At 45.5% G+C, this 19491-nt stretch overlaps 1 protein-coding gene across 1 annotated transcript in view; it reads left to right on the top strand.

Annotated features, from left to right (window-relative positions):
- LOC147736517 (carnosine synthase 1-like) overlaps positions 1-19491 on the top strand; it is a 371087-nt gene that overhangs the window by 243558 nt on the left and 108038 nt on the right. The window contains exon 6 of the mRNA XM_086953763.1: positions 6252-6535. Coding sequence (XP_086809889.1) covers positions 6252-6535 — 284 coding nt within the window. The remainder of the gene's footprint in view (positions 1-6251; positions 6536-19491) is intronic.

The raw sequence follows: 19491 nt of genomic DNA, 5'->3' as shown, positions 1-19491 counted from the left end.
TGGCTTTCTGCAATGGGAGAGAGGTATGTATCAATTTCCCCACTGTCGAAAATAATAATAGTAGTAATAGTACGGAAAACCAGGGGCCCCGGGTGATTGTTTATCAGGTCGGGTGTCACTTACTTCTGCACTCGCGGCTCCCCGCCCGTGACCTGCTTTCCTGTCCAACCCTCCCGGAAGCGGTAGTTTCACCGGGAAACGAACTGTGTTTATTAAACGCCCTGGGCGGAACAGAGTACACCACGTGGGACGCCGGTAGTCACGTGGTGTCGTCTGCAGAAGAATTCTTAAAGGGATACAGCGCAAAAAGGGAGTTCCTGCTGCCATGCTTCGCGAGTTCGATCCCCCGCATGACTTCAGTAACCACATTGCCCTGTAAGTGATATCAATATTCTCAAGTCAGCTGATTAATCAATTTCCATTATTCCAAAAAGGGTCATATGGAATATATAAAGGGTGATACTTATTATATCAAGGAAGCAGAGTATTAAGATGCTAAATCCACAACCTGCATCTTCACACTAGTGGAGCTATTAGTAATAATTTTGGTACTGCCAGTGCCTCCCTTAGTCGAACGCTCAACATGCTCCCTACATAGGTTTTTTGCTCAGGATTACTAAAAAAGGCGAGTTTCTCAGCTGTTAAATGACATAAGGAAACAGAACAGGACATGACAAACCACGGACATAGTGTAATACTCTATCTTCGCAGGACACTGCCCCATGGGATATCATCGTTGAGACCAACCCTATTTGTCCCAAGGCGATACACCCAACGTTGTTCACGTTCATAAAGTGACGCCTCAGACCCATATTCTTGATGTTCTAGAATGGTCCACTGTAAATCATTGGGGGTATGTCCCGCCTGTAGAAAGTGTACGGTGAGTTTTGTGGTCATCTTTTTACACCGTATATTACTTCTGTGTTCACAGATTCTGATTCTTGTGCGCCGTGTTGTCATTCCCACGTATTGGAGGCCACAACTGCACGTGATGAGATATACCACGTTAGTGGTGTTACAATTCGTATGACCACGCTGCTCCCAACGGGTGCCATCTGTCAAGTCTAGATATTTGGTATTGGAGGTCAGGTGGCACACGTTGCAATTGCCACAAGAAAAATGGCCTTTAACCGGTGGAAGGCCCCATGCGTTGAGAACGCTTGGTGTAGGAACAGTTGTCCGTTCAGTTCTGGGTCTTGTGTGGACCAGCGAGTCCTTCAGGCTAGTTGCTCTTTTATAGGACAATAAAGGTTTCTTCCAATCTGTTTTGTTACTGGTTATGATCCTCCAGTTCTTCATGATACTTTTACTCACTGCGTTGGACAGTGAATTAAAAGTAGTGACGCAGGTTAAAGGAATTTCCTCCTTCTCTTTGGGGGGATTTTCATCCAACAGAATGTCCCTCTGCTGGTTCCGCGCCCTCTTGTGACTCTTGTCAATTATCCTCTGCGGATATCCTCTTTTTTGCAGTTTGATAGACAAAGCATTGGCTTGTGACTTGAAATCAGTGAGGTTACTGCAGTTGCGACGTATCCTTAGATACTGCCCATACGGGAGGTTTTCCCGTAGGGCTCTCGGATGGTAGCTGGTAAAGTGCAATAAATTATTTTTTGCAGTAGGCTTATAAAATGTCGTTGTCTCAAGCCGATTCTCCTTTCTCCTGATCTGGACATCCAAAAAGGTCAACTCATCTCTGGAATATTCATGGGTGAATCTCAAATGATCGTCAAGTCTATTCAGCCATGTGAAAAAATCCAACAGAACCGCTTCTTCGCCTTGCCAAATCACGAAAATATCGTCTATGTAGCGCTGCCACATAAGTATGTTATTACAGAACGGGTTCAGGGCACTCAGAATATGCTTGGCCTCAAAATCGAAGACATAGAGGCCCGCCACCGACGGGGCAAAGGTACTGCCCATCGATGTCCCCGTAGCTTGTAAATAAATCTTGCCATCATGTTCAAAGAAATTACATTTCAGGGCAAGGGTGGCGCATTCCGTTACAAATACCTTTGATGTAGCATACTCCCAGGGTGTTCTCTCGAGGGCTTCCTTCACTACCTTGATGGTCTCATCCTGCGGGATGCAGGTGTATAGACTCTCAATGTCCATTGAGACAAGAAAGCATTGATCATCTGGTAGGGTAATGGATCTCAGTAAAGACAGGAAACTTTTCGTAGGATGATGTCATCTGCGTACTGCATGCTTCTTATTTTGCAGTGTGCTAACTTTGGAGAATCACTTTGAATTTCCGATAGCCTCTTGGCCATGTCTGCTGTAAAAATGTAAAAAAGAGTGGGGGACAGTACACATCCCTGCTTTAGGTCAATGTGTGTTGGGATCTTTGCTGTTGTTCTTTCACCATTCCCTAATTTTATCTTGACCCAGGTAGATGTGTACAGGTTGATAATGGCCCGCAGTAACATTGGTGGAGTACCTCAGTTTGACATCTTTTGCTATAGGAGATCCCTAGATACCGTGTTGAACTCTGCTTTTAAGTCGACAAAACAGTTGTACAGTTTAGTTGATCTTCATTTGCTTTTTCGACAAGAAGGTTCAAGGCTATGAAGTTACACAACGTGTTTGTTCCCGGCCTGAACCCAATCTGTGTAATAGGGATGATCTTGTTCGTGGTGACCCATTCTTCCGGTGCTGTCAGGAGGTTTGATGGGTATATTTTGGCCTCTACGTCAATAAGAGCGATCAGCCTATAGTTCGCCGGGTCTGATCTAGTGCCTGCTTTAAAAAATGATGATGGTATACTTTCCGTTTGAAAGACGTGGTTGAACAGTGGGGTAAGGTGTTATGCCCAGAATGATTGGTCATGTTTAAAGAACCCATTTGGCAAGCCGTTTGGGCCATGGGCGCCAGTACTCCTCAGTTTTTGTATAACCATTTTTACTTGGCGTGCTCTGATCCAATTTTCACCAACATTTTGTTTGGGTTCTTCGCTCTTTTGTTGGTATTGGATAGTGTGATCTGATTTCAATGCTTGATGGTTGTTGTTGTTTTTTTTGGTTTTGCACTAGATAATGTATCCAATCTGCCTCTAATATGTTTGTGTTGTGTTCACGGAATGCTCCCTTTGCTATTTTATTCATTTCTGCCCAAAATTTCCTAATATTATTCGATTTACTTATTTCCAATAGTTTTAGCCAAATTTCAGTTGGTTGATTTTTCTTTGCTATTCAAACCTCTTTTTTATATTTTGGCCTTAATTTGTAGATTTGTCACTTTAGTAAGACTGCTTTTGCTCTCTAAATTCCATAATCTGGGGGCATATTATCAAGAACGGTGTTAAAATTATGTTCAGAACATGGACTTCCATTAGAATTCTCAAGGGCATATTATCAAGCCCATTATCGTCGCTTTAGCTGCAGTTTTCTGCCCCTAAACCGGCGATAATTTTTAACGCCATTCTTGATAATATGCCCCCAAGTAATCTGTAGTTTCCCAAAGAGAATGCGCTGCCAATTCAAAAATATGCCTGGCTTTGTTGAGTATGTGGTAATATTGACACAGTAAAATCTTTAGTGAAAAAGTAATCATGATGTCAAGAAAGCTGTACCAGTTTGTCATGAGGTGGTAGTGAAAGATCTGTATTTTGTTCAAAAAAGGATTTTCACATTTCAGCCTCCACATGTCACATAGAATGTTTTCAGCCTCCACATGTCACATAGAATGTTTTTCAAGAATGCTGTCTAAGTTGATGTTAAATAGCAGAGCATTTGCAAGGTTGCTGAAGAAACCAAGATTTATGTACATAACGACAGACAAACTATATTATCACTCAGTGGAATTAAAATCAACCAGGGTAAAATGTTCCCGGGTTGATACCTCATGTCAACAGTGAACTCACAAGCAAGAGGCCTGAGTAGTAAACAATCTTCCACACGCACTATATGAGTAATTGATTATTTTCCCATTGTGCTTTGATACCCTGCTCTTCCTCAGTCTGTACAGTCTTGTACCACTATTAATGCATATTGTCTTCACAGTGTCACATGACTGTGTGAACGACTGGTAGAAGACCATTATGCCTACATTCATAATCTATACTCTTCTGTGAGGTCCATCTGGTGGTTTGCTCAGTATATCAAGACAGCTTTCTTACCCTGCCTCCTCTATTTTAGTTATTTGAACTGTTAATCGTGTGACCCTGCTCCCGGACTTCGTGGAATGTTAAAATAATGACCTGCACTATATAGATGCCAAAATATTCCACAATTTCAGCACGATAAGCATGAACACATGACTGCAGACTACTTCCATTTGTGATATGAAGCAGATTTCTAACTTATACTTGATATGGTTGCTGATCGATAAATTAAAGTTGTTTTTCGGTACGATCTGTCAGGTGTTGCATTTAAACAGTGTAAACATTGAGGGGCTTGTTTATGAGCCTTTGTGTCACTTTTTGTGATGCACCAGCAGGGTAAAAAATGCACCATGTAGCATCATATTTACAAAGTGACGCACCTAGGTAGATGCAACACTTTGTAAACCTCTGCGCCACATTATACCTGCGCCAGGTATAATGTATGCAGGGTGGGCGTTCTGACGAAAGTAAGCCTCGTAGAAGTGACGCAGTGAAATCTATGAGTCACTTCTAAGACACAAATGCGTCAATATCTCACACCTGCCTCACAGCAGGCATAAGACTGACGCAGGCATATTTCACATGGGACTTGCCCATGTGAAATGACCCATTGATGGAGTTGCGTCACTTTCATGACACACTCCAGCAATGTATCATTTTTGCGCCGACAGATACGTCTGTCATACAGTAAATATGACGGATCCATCATGTCGCCAGGAGGGTGCACTGAGAATTGATTTCAGTTAAGTGTCACCATAAAGCCTTGGTGATATCCCTGTAAGTGTGGGCACACCTTTGGTTCCTGTGCAAGCAAGATTCCACAAGAGGTTGATTTTAGAAGTTTAATCCAATATCATCATTAGTTCTCATGATAACATTTTGTATTTCAATTCTTTCGCATTCCTTTTTTATGAAAATGTATCATCATTTCAAAACTTCAAATTACTCCAATGCATTTCGGGCTGTCCGCCCGTCATCTAGGAGCTGTGTCATCCGACGTTTGGAGAATTTGAACTGAATTGATGGTAGGCGTGGTGTCTCCGTGAAAGTTAGTTCGGCATTAGGCAATCGCACTGAGAATTGACACATTGCTGTTTTCACACAGCGATGCGTCACTTTTCATAAATGAGGCCCTCAGTGAGGGGCATTATAGGGTATGCTCAATCCCTTTCTATTGCACTAGTTTGGAAAGGACTTGGGAGCAGATAGCTAGGCATCAACTAAGAGCAACCCAGAAGTACACTGCCCTCATACACTGGGTAGGGAGCTTCACCTTGGAAGGTAGGTCTGCGATTATACAAACATTATGTACCACAGACCCCCAATTCATTTGCAGATCAATCAAATTTATCGAACATTTTGAGAAAAAGCAAAGATTATTGGCAAAATCTTGACCATGGACATTGTTTTACCCCAGAAAGACATTTGTTTTTTTACTACCAATTTTAAATTCTATTATTCTCACATCAGTGTGTTTTTAGTATATTATCACACCTGTATTTTTGTAATGGTTTTAATTAACTATACAATAAAGTTTCTTTATCTTACCTGTGAGGAGTATGGCTTCTGAGAGTGATAGGAGGCGCTATTAAAAGGTTGCATACCCATATCCCTACAATTTCTACCTCCACTACATGAATTAAAAAAACACATTCGAAGTCAGATTTTTAGGTCCCTTACTAAAAATAACTTACATTTTACCACCTTTATTGTGTGATTTTACTTGCTTTACTTACTAAACCTGCATCCTTATTGGGGGATCGGAGTCATATCCTTTTTGGGTGCGTGAGACTTGGTCATATTACAGATGGGGTCCCAGATACTGGTAGAATATCTCCCCTACTCCAGGGGAGAGTTTGCACCTGCACGGGGAACAGAGCATTTTTTGTAACTGGGTGCACTGTCCTTGTCACCATCAGGCATTCCACAATTAAAGGTGAGTTGTAGCACAGATGGGGAATGGGCACCTGGTTGTTAAAAGTATTTTACAATATCAAACAAGATTCCACTCTTTTTACAAGTTCCTTTACTCCTTGTGAATACAAAGTGAAAGATAAGTAATTATTGTCCCTGGGTGGAGTACAAGGCAGATTTAGGAATAGCTTGCAGAAGTTGTTTCTTCCAACCTGTGTGTTTGTTCCTTCACTCTTAGGTGTTGACTTTATATTGACTTGTGTGGACCAGGCCATTACCCCTGTTGCCTTAGGGGTGAACTCCCACCTCTGTCTGAGGTCCTGTGGGGTGTTCGAGACAATGAACTGCCTCAATGTGTCAGCAGCGTGTGCAGGGGCGGAGTCAGCTTCCAGTTTGCTGATCCAAACCATGGTCAAGAGGTCTCAGTGCTACATCATGGAGGGGAAGGAGGTGCTCGTCATAGGAGCTGCAAGCATCAGCAAGAAGTACATCTGGGAGACCACCAGAGATCATGGGATCAAAGTGAGATTTCTGAACTCTCCTTTTTAAATCTGCATACGTCGTTTGTTGTATTTACCATTTGATTATTAAGCTAATGTAGTGGTCGAGGATATGTGCTGTTACAACTTGATAATGCGCAGATGAAGTATGGTAGCACAGTCTTGGTGGATGCAGTTTGTGGATGAGTATTGGTAACTTAGTGCTGTTTGGCCATAGTGCCTTGATAGGGATTGACGTGTAAGGGTTGGAGGTAGTAGCATGTAGGTGGCATTTGTTAGTGAGATGATGTAGAAAGTGCTGGGGTTTTGTTAGGTGGTAATACAGAGTGTGGTAGTGCTGTGGAGATGAGTGAACTCATGGTGCTGTGACGTAGGTCTGTGGTGGGATTAGTATTTACATGGTGGGGTTTGTAGCGTGGTGCTGTAGAGATATTGGCGCCTGTTGTTGTGGTCAGATATTCTGAGGTGAACTATGACATCCTGTGTATGCTCTAATGGTTGTGTGCTATGGTAATTCTGTGGTATGAGGTGGTAGTGCAGTGCTTTGGGAGTAAAGTGGTATACTGAGGTGAATTTGTGGTATCGTGAAGTGGCAGTGGTAATGTGATGGTGGTGATGTGTGTGTTAGTGGGGTACTTACAGGTGGCAGTATGGTGGTAAAGCAGTGGTGTTTGTGAGGGTGCTGAGTGCTGATGTGTGAAGTATTTTCTTAGTGACTGGAGATGGTAGGGAAGTGGTGGGGTGGTGCTGTTGGGGGTGGTGTGAGTAGGCCAAGTGGAAGTAGTGCAGTAGTTGTGGGTAGTATTATGCTGGTGATGGGCTGGTAGTGTTGAGTGGCAGTATGTGCACATGGTGGTAGTGCAGCGCTAGACTAGAATGTCACAGGAGTTGATAATCTCAGTGCAATGAGAGTGCAATAATGTGATATTTTACTGTAGTTTTGAAATGTAAACGAGTCTCTGCCTATGCCGCGTGCATTGCAATAGAGGCACCCAAAGGCAAATATTTACACCTAAGCAACCACCACTAGCATGTGGTGAGAGAGAAATACTCCACTGAAGCCTTGCTTTAGAAAAGTAATGGCAATAGTTCTGGCAGAAAGTCACAGCCATTGCTAGCTAGACCTAACCAGACCCATAGTAAGTAGCCCACTTAGAGACAACAAGGAGACTGCACACATCACTACGGGAGCTGTATGGAGAGAAGTGGGAAGACCAATGTAGCATCCATGCATCTCTAGCTTTTCAATGAAATGAATGAGCAGGGAATCACTGAAGGCTTAAAACTGTTTAAGCCTTCAGTGATTAGCATTCACTTCTACCTGGGTCTGTGCCAAACTAAGGGTAACAGGGGGGTTGGGACAGGATTACTTATATCATCCTTAAATGTAAAACGAAGGCCTGGTTGTGCGTATTAACATGCTGACTTTAAATCCCTCTGAGTTTTCTATCTCAACCGCACAATAGGTTTTCATAGTCTACAACCTTCATCTGTAAAATGGAATGTTCAGTCTAAAGAGCACTTGTTTACATTTTTGTAAGTGAAGTATGAAGGATTGTGTAAATGGAGACTTTGCAAAAGCAGGTGACCATTTTTCTGTCACTCATAGCTGAAATGGTCGATGATTGGTCTTTCCTGAGCTAATGCTACAGACACAGGTCGTTTCTGATGTCCTACACCTTCCTCTGTAACAGAAGTGGGGGATAATAAGCCATATAAACTTCCGGGGAAGTTCAGGGGAAGAGGCACTCCATCAGCCCTGGTCCTCATTTGGGACTGTCTGAAATCTCTAGTGGATAGAGAGTGAGTGTCAGTACTCATGTTCCTGAACCTATCAGTAGTATTTAAGACAGTACACCATGAAGTGTTACTGAGCCGACTTTAGGTCTGATGTAGAGTTCTTCAGATGGGTTACTCTGTCACAAACATGACGGCTATCCCGCCTGCCTTTTTACAAGTGCATTATACCCTATTGCACTTTTAATAAAGTAGATGTGATATTCATCACATTTGTGATAGAGTAATCTGTCCACCAAATCAGGCCCTAAATGAGAAGGGTATAAAAGGAAATATAGTTAACTGGATTGACTCCTAGAAGATAGGTCATATATTCTCTCTAGCTCCTGTTCTCCTCCGTACAATCCGTACGGCATTGTGACAGGAGTTGTTATCCATTCTTTCACCAACACATGCTACAACTATGCTGATGATACCCAGATGATCTTCAAACTGGGTAAACCAAACTACCTTCATCCTTCAAAATAAGACAACTGACAGCAACCAATGGCCCAAATTAGCCACTGACCAATACATTATGGACAGTCACCTCAAAAACAGAAATCATAAAATAGGGGAATGGAAAGACTACAACCCACTAAGGCAGGTGCCCCATGATCCCACACGTCAAAGAATCGACCAAATCCATATTCCACAAACCGAGGTGACTCTGAAGCATCTGCCTTCATTTTCAATTCCCGAAGAAAGTCCAGGCAGCCACCTCACCTTTCCAGACTATTCCAATGGACTATACCATGGAGTATGAACATCTAATACGACAAATCCAAAGAATTAAAACTGCAGCAGCACATTAACTCTACAGCCACATTTCAGCCACTCTCCCGACTCTGCAATTACTGCCTGCTATTAGACGATCTATCTTCAAACTACTGTACATAATGCACAATGCAATAAACAGAAAAAGACCAATATTTGTACAGATGAAACTCAAGAAATACTGCCAGAAAAGGACCCTGCAGAACAGATTTGCCCTATAACTTGTTGTGCCATAGAAGTAGGAAATTGTTGCTGGTGTTGTCATTCTCCATCCAGACTACCAAACTATTGAATTAATTCCCAGCAAAGGTACAGGCTACCACAAATAACCTGCAGTTTAGAAGGATGCAGAGAAGGTGGCAATCTCCTACCAGGGCCTCAGACTACAAAATAGAGTGAGGATCTGATGATCAACAGGAAGCGAGGGCTTTATCATCATGAAACTAGAAGAATGTGGAGGGACTAGACTAATGGCATCATTTTTTGAGGAATGGGAATTGGAAAGGCGTTTCAGACCGGGGTGACAGCTTACCACGTTATTGTTTGCGTTGGAAGTAAAACCATGGCCGCGCCATTCAAGATACTCATTAAAAGATTGAAGAATCGATGTAAGAAATAGCAGGGTAACAGTATTGCTATATGCATGTGCCATATAGTTTTGTCAGGGAAATTTTAAAACACTTTGGTTAGCAGTTGAGATTGTACATAAGTAAACAAAAGTCTGTACATTTTCCACTGGGAACACCCATGGGACTCCCAAGAGAATCCCTAAATGGCAGGAATGAACGCAGATGTTGGCTTTAATAAATCAATAGATGTTAGTGCTGTCAAGATGTCTGTATGTTTTTCAGTGCTTCATGTTCCCAGTACCAAGAAAAATACAGAAACTGAGATCAGCAATGTGCAACTGAATCTGAAGGGAAAAAGAGATGCAGAGTTAAAATTGAAACAGTGATATGCATGTATAAAGAAGATGGCAATGGGTACCAGATACTGAAGCATGTTATCAGGCAGCACAAATCCAGTAGGTGGCTGCTTGGTTTGGAGATGAAAACAGAGTAGACATAGAATTACCTGGCTGCCTACTACTGAGTGAAAAGGAAGCAACACAACTACTTTACGCCAAAACATTGATGATGAAACCCCTCAGTTAGTAAAGACTGGAAAGCATACAAGAAGGAACCATACATAAAAGAACTAATGATATGGGGCCTAATGCATGAAATTTCCATTTCAAAAACTGGTTGCAATATGTGCATTAACATTTCACGAATAAAAAGGAATTTTGCAAACTGGCCAAAGTACTAATGGGTTCGCTAAAAAAAATACAAAATGTAGTGCGTGTTAATCCAACCTATTTAAAGGCTATTCATGAGGTAGGCTGTAAATTGAGACTCACTACAACTGGATGCTGTTGTAAGTAAGAACGTGCGAAAAGTAGGTTATCTGAAAGGCTTTTATTACATGTCTCAATTACTCCACATGTCCTTAGCAGGCTGCCTCAGCTGAGTCTGGTCAACATTTTAAGGCAAGCTCCCGGCAGCTGTCAGAAGGTAGAACATACCCCCAGGTCTCTAGCCCAAGCCTCCCTAAGGCTAAGGGAGATTAAGGGATCTGGGAGAATGTTAATCCATTTGCAGTATAATGTAGAGGTTGGTTTCCCCTGTTATGGGGTTCAGCAGCAACCGATCCTCCAGCTGTGAATATTCCAGAATGGAGACCTCCCTTGGATGTGGGCGTGCAGGGCGTGTAGGAGCCGCAGGTGTGTGCAGCGGTGCGAGTCATGCATGTTATAGTCTTTCTGTAGATAATCAAATGTACAGGAGGCGTCTCCCTTCCATACGTCCCCCAGGTATTCAATGCCAATTAGACGCTAACCCCTGAATTCAGATAGCCTGGCTACCTCTCTAAGGGGATCTCCCGCCCAAAGCAGTGTTTTAGATGTCAATCTCCCAGCCCAGCAATTTATTAGCATCTCTCCAGAACTGTACCACCACCTTTGTGTGCTCTGGCCAGGCCAGGCCCATCCGCTGGGAATACAAGAGTGATTCGCAGTTGCCCTGAAACATCATTGCCCTATCTTCTCTCTATGCCGGCTTGTTCATTCCGACATATACCCAATCATTAATCACCTGCATTTGGGAAGACCAGTAGTACAACCTGACATCTGGAAGTGCAATCCCCCCATCGAAGACCCCCTGTGCAACTTGTGTAAGGCAATTCTCGGGGACCCCACAGCAGAGTTCGCACCTCTTGCTCTATACGCTTAAAAAGATGCTGTGGTATCTGATAGAGAGTATTGCAATTCGTATAGAAGCCACAGTAGCATCAACATCTTATACAGGGCCACGCCCCCCATAAGGGCAAGCAGGAGTGAACGCCAATGACTAACATCGGAAGTGAGGCGCCCAAGGTTTTTGGCTAGGAATACTGTCTGATCCCTGGTGATGAAAATCCAGAGATACTTGAACCCGCCCATCACAACCGGAGCTGCGCAGCACCACGGTACCCTAGGGGGAGGGACCGAAAGAGGGAAGATTACCAATTTTGACCAGTTGATATTGTATCCTGAGTAACCACCAAATAACTCGAAGATGTGAAGTGCCCTTGCTATAGAATATTATGGGCTTGCTAGTTGTAAGACAATGTCGTCGGCATACAAAGAAATATGTTCCTCCCAATCCTCAAGCGCCCGCAACCCCCAAATCTCAGGATCTCTTCAAACCCAATAAGCCAGAGGCTCCAACACCAGGGCAAAGAAGAGCGGGGAAAGAGGGCACCCCTGCGGAGTGCCCCTCAGAAGCCAAAAGGATCTGGACAAGGTAATATTCACCCGGACTCTCGCCGCGGGCCCCTTATACAGGAGTCTGGCCCAGCTGCAGAAAGAGGGACCAAAGCCCATTTGCTGAAGGACCATGAAAAGGTATGGCCATTCTATACCCTCGAAGGCCATGGAGGCATCAAGCGACATCAACACGGTCTGCTGGGACACGTTCCCATCCGTCATGTGCAGAACCCCATAGAGCCTCTGCAGGTTATGCCTGGGGCTTCTGCCCGGTATAAATCCTGACTGGTCCACATGCACCAGGTCTTGGATTACCGACAGCACCCTATCTGCCAACACTTTTGCCAGAACCTTAGCCTCTACATTTATGAGGGAGTAAGGCCGGTAAGAGCTGCATTGATCAGCCGGTTTGCCCTCCTTATATATTACTACGATTGTGGCAGCCATTTGGTCTGCCGGGAGACGCCCCCTCTCTCGCGCTTCTTGCAGCATCTCTAGGAGCGGGGGAGGATGATAGTTGTCTGCTTCTTATATATTTCTACCGGAAGCCCATTGGCTTACCCAACCAAAGCAAACCTAGAGCCTTCCCCAGTTCGTCTACCGTTATGTCTGCATCTAGGCCATCATATTTTTCCGATGACACCATTGGCAAGTCAAAGTCCCTGAGAAACTCTTCACAATCACTTGCGGATCTCATGCTTACTGGAGCGAACACCTTTTCGAGGTGTGCCGCAAATGCCTCCGCGATATCAGGACTAGTAGACTGAAGCGTCTCCTCATCATCTAAGATTCCAACCACCTAGGACCTGTCCCTTTTGCCCTTTTCCAGCCATGCCAGGAGTTTGAGGGCCTTATCCCCAACATCATATAGGTGATGCTGGGGGGGCCAGTGCGTACGCATGTGCCTCACCGTCCACCAAGACCCGCAGTTCCCGCTGTTTAAATGCCAGCCGGTGTCGCGCCTCCGCACTTGTCAGCAACGCAGCCTCGCCATCCTTCTGGCTGATCTCCTGCTCGAGATGCCCTCATTGCAGGGTCTCTTCCTTCTTTTTTGCCCCTATTAACACCTGTGCCTGTCCCCGCAGCACCGCCTTGTAGGCTTCCCACAGTGTGACGTGTGACTGAACCGTCCCCTAGTTTTCTTTAAAGTCGAGCTCGGACCCCTCCCGCAGTTTGTCACCCAGTGTTGGAACACATAGTCGCCACGCATCTATCCGCGGGAAGGCAGCCCTGTCAATTAATGGGCCTTTAAGAGTAACACAGACTGGTGCATGATCCGATATCCCCCTCACCACATGATGGGCCATAGGAAAGTCACCTACTCTGTCTGTGTGTGTGCACTGATGATCAAGCCTAGAGAAAGAACAATGCCTAGCCGAGTAGAATGTGTAGTGTCTCAGTAAAGCGTTATGCGCCTGCCATAAGTCTACCAAGCCCAGTACCCTCGCAAAGTCTGCAAGGTCACGCCCCTCTTCGTGCTCGATTGAGGGCCTGACCTATCCATTTCCAGGTTCATTACTGCATTGGTGTCGCCTCTGAGAAGCAGAGTGCCTACAGCGGGGTCTGTAATCAGGGAACCGAGCTGCGCGAGTATCACCAAGTGGAGCTCCGGCGGGACATAGCAGGACCTAAATATCAACACACGCCCCTCCCACTTACCGCAGCCACGACAAAACACCCAGTTTTGTCTGACCAAGTGCCCGTGATCACTAGAGGTAGCGCTTTGCGCACTAGATCACCCACTCCCCGTGCTCCGGACATGAACACAGAGTATGCTACCATCGTGTAAACAAAGTGGTCTAGGGCTTTACAGCTCTTGCCCCTCACATGCTACTCCTGAATGAGAACAATGTCTGGGGAGTGCCTCTTCAGATATTGTATCACCAGCGTGCGCTTAATCTTATTGCCCAGCCCCTTTACATTCCAGGACCAAACCTTCACCGTCACCGCTTCACGCATTGGCCATGCGACAAGCTAATGAAAACGGGCCTCCCTGCTCCCCCGCCTTGCATTCCATGTCACCCCTCGACATCTGTTGGATATGTGGTTCTTGAGCGTCCATCCCCCCCTGCAAACAAAAACAAACAACAATCCCAATGCCTCCTTCCCTGTATCCCTGTCTTGTGAGCCCCCAACCTCCTACCAACCAAACTTGCAGAGTGCCTGTCGCCCTTTAAACTCCCAAAAACCCATTTGTGAGAGATCGTGCACTAGCTTCCAGCTTGAAGGAACATATGTCTGCTGACTGAGATCCTAAGCCCCACAACCATGCCTCGCTAAGACAGCTCATGCTAACTTCTCCCTGCAGCGCCACTGTCGCCCCTATCAGGCAAATATCGACTGTAGGCAGCTTTTTTGTCTCACCAGCAAGAGTGCAGCACTCAGTTCTCACTGTTCTGGCAGCAGCAGAGACCCCACCCCTGCTACCAAAATCCCACCCCCCCCTCCAGAGCCACAGTATAGTCTCTGCCCCCCAGAGGGTGCCCCAGTGGTTGCTCATCTGTCTTTAAGCAGCGCTTCTACCCACTGTGCGAGGTCCCGACCTCCATGCCTGACTCTTCGCCACTCCAAGTAGTCGCCGATTTCCTGTTTCCTCCCTTGCGGCTGAAGGTGCGCCAGCCCTCCAGCCAGTCGCTTGCTTCCTCCGGTTTATCAAAGAAGTATGCCTTTCCATTGTCCAGGATTTTGAGTCGAGCTGGAAAGAGCATTGTATACTGCACTCCCTGTTTCTGAAGGGCTTGTTACACTCTGTGAAAGGAGCGTCACTGGCATTGAACGTGCAGCGTGAAGTCTGAAAAGAAATGAATTGTGGTGTTCTCGTGCCTGAAGTCTCCGTGTATCCGTGCAGCCTGTAGTATAGCATCTCAGTCCCTACAATTCGGAATGCGGGTAATGATGGTATGTGGGGGGGGCCTTCGGTCGAAGAACTGCGACAGGCGTTTGGGCTTGAGATGATTTAGGATCAAGTCCTCCAGGAAAAGATCGACGGCAGGCCCCTCCATGCCCTCCGGCACCCCACCACTCGGATGTATTTGCGGCAGGCCCTTCCTTCCTGCTCTTCGAGCCGGGCTTAGATGTCAGCCTGATTCTTCGTTAGGGTCAATACCTGTTCCTCCAGACGTTTTGTTTTGGCTTGAATGCCTCCAATGTCTGCCTCAGCCGTGGCCACTTTCTATGACATCTTGCGAAAATCAGCCCACAGGAGGTTTACCTCTTCGGTGACTGAGTATAATTTTGGCCCCAGGGTTCCCTTTAGATCACCCTCATAATATCTTTCAAGGTCGGATCTGGACCCTGATTGAGCGCCTCCTCCTGCGTGCTCTACCAACCGCACCCTCCTCAGGCCCCAAGGCTAATATATATTTATCTGTCTGGTTGGCCTGCCCAGGCACTGCCCCCTTGTTGCAGCCCATGACGCTGACCGTGGTGCAGCCGGGGCCTCCATCTCCCAGGACACGGCCTGTCTCGCTGTAATCTGCACTGGTTGGGGAAGAGGGGTCAAATGCCAAAAGTAGTAAGTGCATTTTGTGAATACCAAAATAGTAGTAAGTTTAGGATTGAGTCTTAAGTTCATTCTGTGAATCGGGCCCAATGCTTTTGCATTTGACTTGTGAGGGACATCTAGAAACGACTAGTTGAAATGCAGCTCATTGTAAAATTATTTTGATATTGGATAGTATAATATTCACTGCCCACTGCTAATCTCGTCCCATAATGCTTTTCAGGGCCTTTGGTTGGGATTGTTTTTACTTGGGGTGGTCCTAAGAGGATGGGACCACCAACAAATCGTTCATCAAGATGTGCTTTTTGTTTATGCTCTTTGTGTTCAAGGCATCTGCTTGGTCCTCCCTCTAGGTTAAGGGGGACCCAAAATCACCACCTCTCTCATTGCCTAATATTTTCATTCAAAAAGTTCACTTTTGTGAATTGGTTATATGCTTGTTAGCATGTAAAATTGCTTTATCAAAGCATCTGTGGATGTTGTTGATTTAGCTGCTACACTATGGGCTATGTTAGTGTAGTGTAGTACTACGCCCAGAGTTAATTGAAACTGTTCAATATGACATACAGCAGTAGCTGCAATAAGAAGGTAAAATATAAAATTTAAAGGTATATATAGTAAAAACAAAACCCAGACACAGTAGCACTTTAGTTGCAAATGTATGGCAAGTACTTGTATATGGAGAACAACTTACATATATATCTATTATTTTCTTTACGGAAAATCTTTAATTACTCCAGCAAGGTGTGTGCATCACCGAGAAATAAGTGGCGTACAGAAGCTCTGACTCTTTCAATTAGTACATGCAACATGTACAGCTATTAGAATAATGATTGACTTACCAACTGATGAAAGGTACCTTCTCTATGGTGTGCGCATCACTTTAGATAAGGAAGCACACTCCAGAATCTCTTTTAACGTTCCTCTTTATTGGCTTTAGGAAAGAAACTCCTTTGTGTCCTAAGAAGGTGAGCGCATCACCAGGAATAAGTGGCTCACAGCCCGAAGCCGTCAGGTCACAGGTCCGGCATCCCAGAACAGAGAGGCTGAGTCTGGGAGAGGGGTGTGTAGGAAGCTCTGTTCCTCAGGAAGTCAGGAAACCTCGAGGAAGATCAGCAGTCGATGGTAGAACAAGGCATGTCTTGTTGTGTCAAAACGTTGAGGAGAGCCATGTGTGATAGCGGGATATCTAGGCAGTTTGTCATGCTCTCCAAGCAGCAGCCGACTCCACAGGGCAGGTTTGACGAGCTGTAGGAGAAAGAACAGAGACGGTTTGTCGGGCTCTAAGAGGAGCAGCTGACAGCGCAGGCAAGGTGTGACATGTCACAATCAAGACAGAGAGGAGAGTCTCTGTGAGGCTAGAGAGGGAAGTGATGACCAGTGAATAACTCACAGCGAGGACATGCGTCGCGGCAGACAAATATAATCACCACACCACAAAGACAAGGCGCTCCGCATAGCAACACCAAAATGAAGAGTCTTTGCTTCATAGGTGACTCCCTCAGTCACAGAATAGTGCTGCACCAGACTATATAGACAGCAAAGATCTGTACTCGATGTGAAAACTACACAAGAAAGAGTGCTTCAGAGTACTTACCTCGGAGAGGAGTAAACAAGTAATGTCAGTACCAGCACATAACTTGTCAGGGTTCCTTGAAGAGGATGGAGGAAAAATCAAGTAGACTTCAGTGGTGGAGAACCAGAAGGGGAGGAGACGGTTGATGCCCCATTTGGAAGCCAGTTGTCGCCAGAGTTGTAAGTAAGAACGTGCGAAAAGTAGGTTCTTTGAAAGGCTTTTATTACATGTCTCCACTACTCCACATATCCTTAGCAGGCTGCCTCAGCTGAGCCTGGTCAACATTCTAAGGCAAGCTCCAGGCAACTGTTAGAAGATAGAACATACCAACATTCTAAAGAGGATAGGGGAGGAGGGCAAACTATTATACATTGAGATTACAGCAGATGCCATCACAGGGATGGTTGCTGATCTGTCTGTGATCGCATTTTAAATAATGTCATCTTTTGTTTTTGATAAACTATTTTATTGATTTGTCAGTTGCAGATGGTACAAGCAAACAAATAAAACATATAATCTACCTTCATCTAAGCATGGGCGAATTTTGCGGATCTCGAGTTCGCGAATTTTGCGGATTTGCGAACTCCCAATCCGCAAAATCCGCGAATTCCCGTGAATTTGCGGATTTTTTTGTGTTCGCAAGGGTTTCTGCCAGTTCGCGGGGATTTAGTACTAGTTCGCAATTGCGAACTGACTTGTCGGCTCGCAACGGTCGCGACTATGTTGTTTCTACATCTGGTTCATCATCACAGCCTCCCAGCACCCTCTGTTTCACCACTGGCACCCTCTCTTTGACCCATGCCACCCTCTGTTACATCAATGCCACCCTCTGGTTCATCATCACTGTAGAAGATGGGGGGGAAAAGCAAGCCCACCTGCCCTGCTTGAACTGACATGAATTAATTTGGGGTTAGTTTATTAACAACACCTGCCCTGCCCCAACTGACAATAATGAATTAGGGGCTAATTAATGTGTCACTGAAAGAATTTCAAGTTCCAGCCTGGCACCTGCTTGTCTGCTCCTTTAGCTGTAAATCAGGACCTTTGTGGCATACAGTTAAGGTCAGAGCAGGGTCACACAATAGTTGCAAGCAGGCAACCGACTTCTGGAGGGCCCCCTCAGGAAGCACTACAGAGAATCGTTACAAATCATGAGGTTGACCTTTTGCACCTGCTCATTGCTTTTGCTTTTGCTAAAATCGTTTTTCGGTTTTTTCGCGCTATTCGCGGGGCGCGGCGTCGTGTGAAAGCGACCGCGGAAGCCGCCAATTCGTGCGAATGAGCATTTTATTTTTTTGCGGCTTGTTGTTTCGCGAGTTTTTTTGTAGTATTCGTGAGCCGCTTGCAGCGCAACACGCGAATTTACCCCAAGGTCGAGTACGGGCGTGGCCATTTTGTTTGCGTGACGTATTTCCGTTTCCGCCCGCTATGTATAATCTCGCGCAGTAAGCGCATTGCGAGTAGAGGTTCGCACGAGATCGCGCGGGAAATCTAGAGGTTCGCACGAGATCGCGAGGAAAATCTCGCGCGAACTTACTTTCGCGCTCGTGAACGGGCGCCGGCCATCTTGTTTTTAATTCATTTCCTGTGTCTGGGCATGGTGTTTAATCCTCTTGGTATCTTTGCCATCCTTTGCTTGTTTTCAGTTTTTTTTTTACGATTTTGCTTCTTATCTATCCCTCTCTTTTCCTAGCTGTATATTTTTGTCTTTTCTGCTATTTTTCTTTACTTTTAAACTACTTTTTTAAACTCTTTTCTTTTCTTCTTCCCTATCCTATTCTTTCTTAATTTTCTACTTCTTCCTACCTTACCTGCCCAGACCATGGTCAAGCCAGGCGCCGTGAAGCTGCCCAGGCACTTGAGGGCCGCAGCGGCGGCGGGGAGTAGTGCTGGACCCAGTGCCAGGACAGCATGCGGGAGATTGAGGGGGGAGCAGGTGACGCGACGGGAGATATTCAGCCCGGAGGAAGTGGGCGCGCTGGTCTACTTCGTCCAGCGCCGCCTGCCCAGGACCATCGCGGGAGGCGGCAGGATCGCGGCCGGCGGCTACAACATGCGGGAGCGCCGGAAGCGGTGGGAGAAGGTGTGCTGGGCCATATCCCACCTCTACGGGGTCCAGCGCACCTACAGCCAGGTCACCCATCGCTGGACGGACCTCCTGGACCGCGAGCGCGACCTGCTGGACCAGCTCGGCTTGGGGATCCCCGGGCTTGGTGAGTAGTAGTAGCCATTTAATCACTCACTACTATGATGTTTTCTCCTGCTCTGTGTTGTTGTATTGCAAATATTTGTTTTTTACATGGAGCAAGCCAATAATGCCGCTGATGACGATTACATTGTAGTTAAATTATATTTCAAAATCTTCTGTGCATTTCAGGTGCACTGCTCTCCTTCTCAGTGGCGTTGCTACTATGCTTATTTGTTTTCTATTTCGTGGTCTCATTGGCCTGAGTAACTATTATGTATGAGTGTACTTTACAGAACTGCGTAATGCTAGACACTAGGGGGCAGATTACATTTACAAGCCCCATGCGCCACGTTTACGTTGCCTTGTGTGACGCA

The sequence above is a fragment of the Lissotriton vulgaris genome, chromosome 1_2 (assembly GCF_964263255.1).
Source record: "Lissotriton vulgaris chromosome 1_2, aLisVul1.2, whole genome shotgun sequence".
NCBI classification, from domain to species: domain Eukaryota; kingdom Metazoa; phylum Chordata; class Amphibia; order Caudata; family Salamandridae; genus Lissotriton; species Lissotriton vulgaris.
Note: the sequence above shows the minus strand (reverse complement) of the source record. Positions and strands in the feature narration are given on the sequence as shown.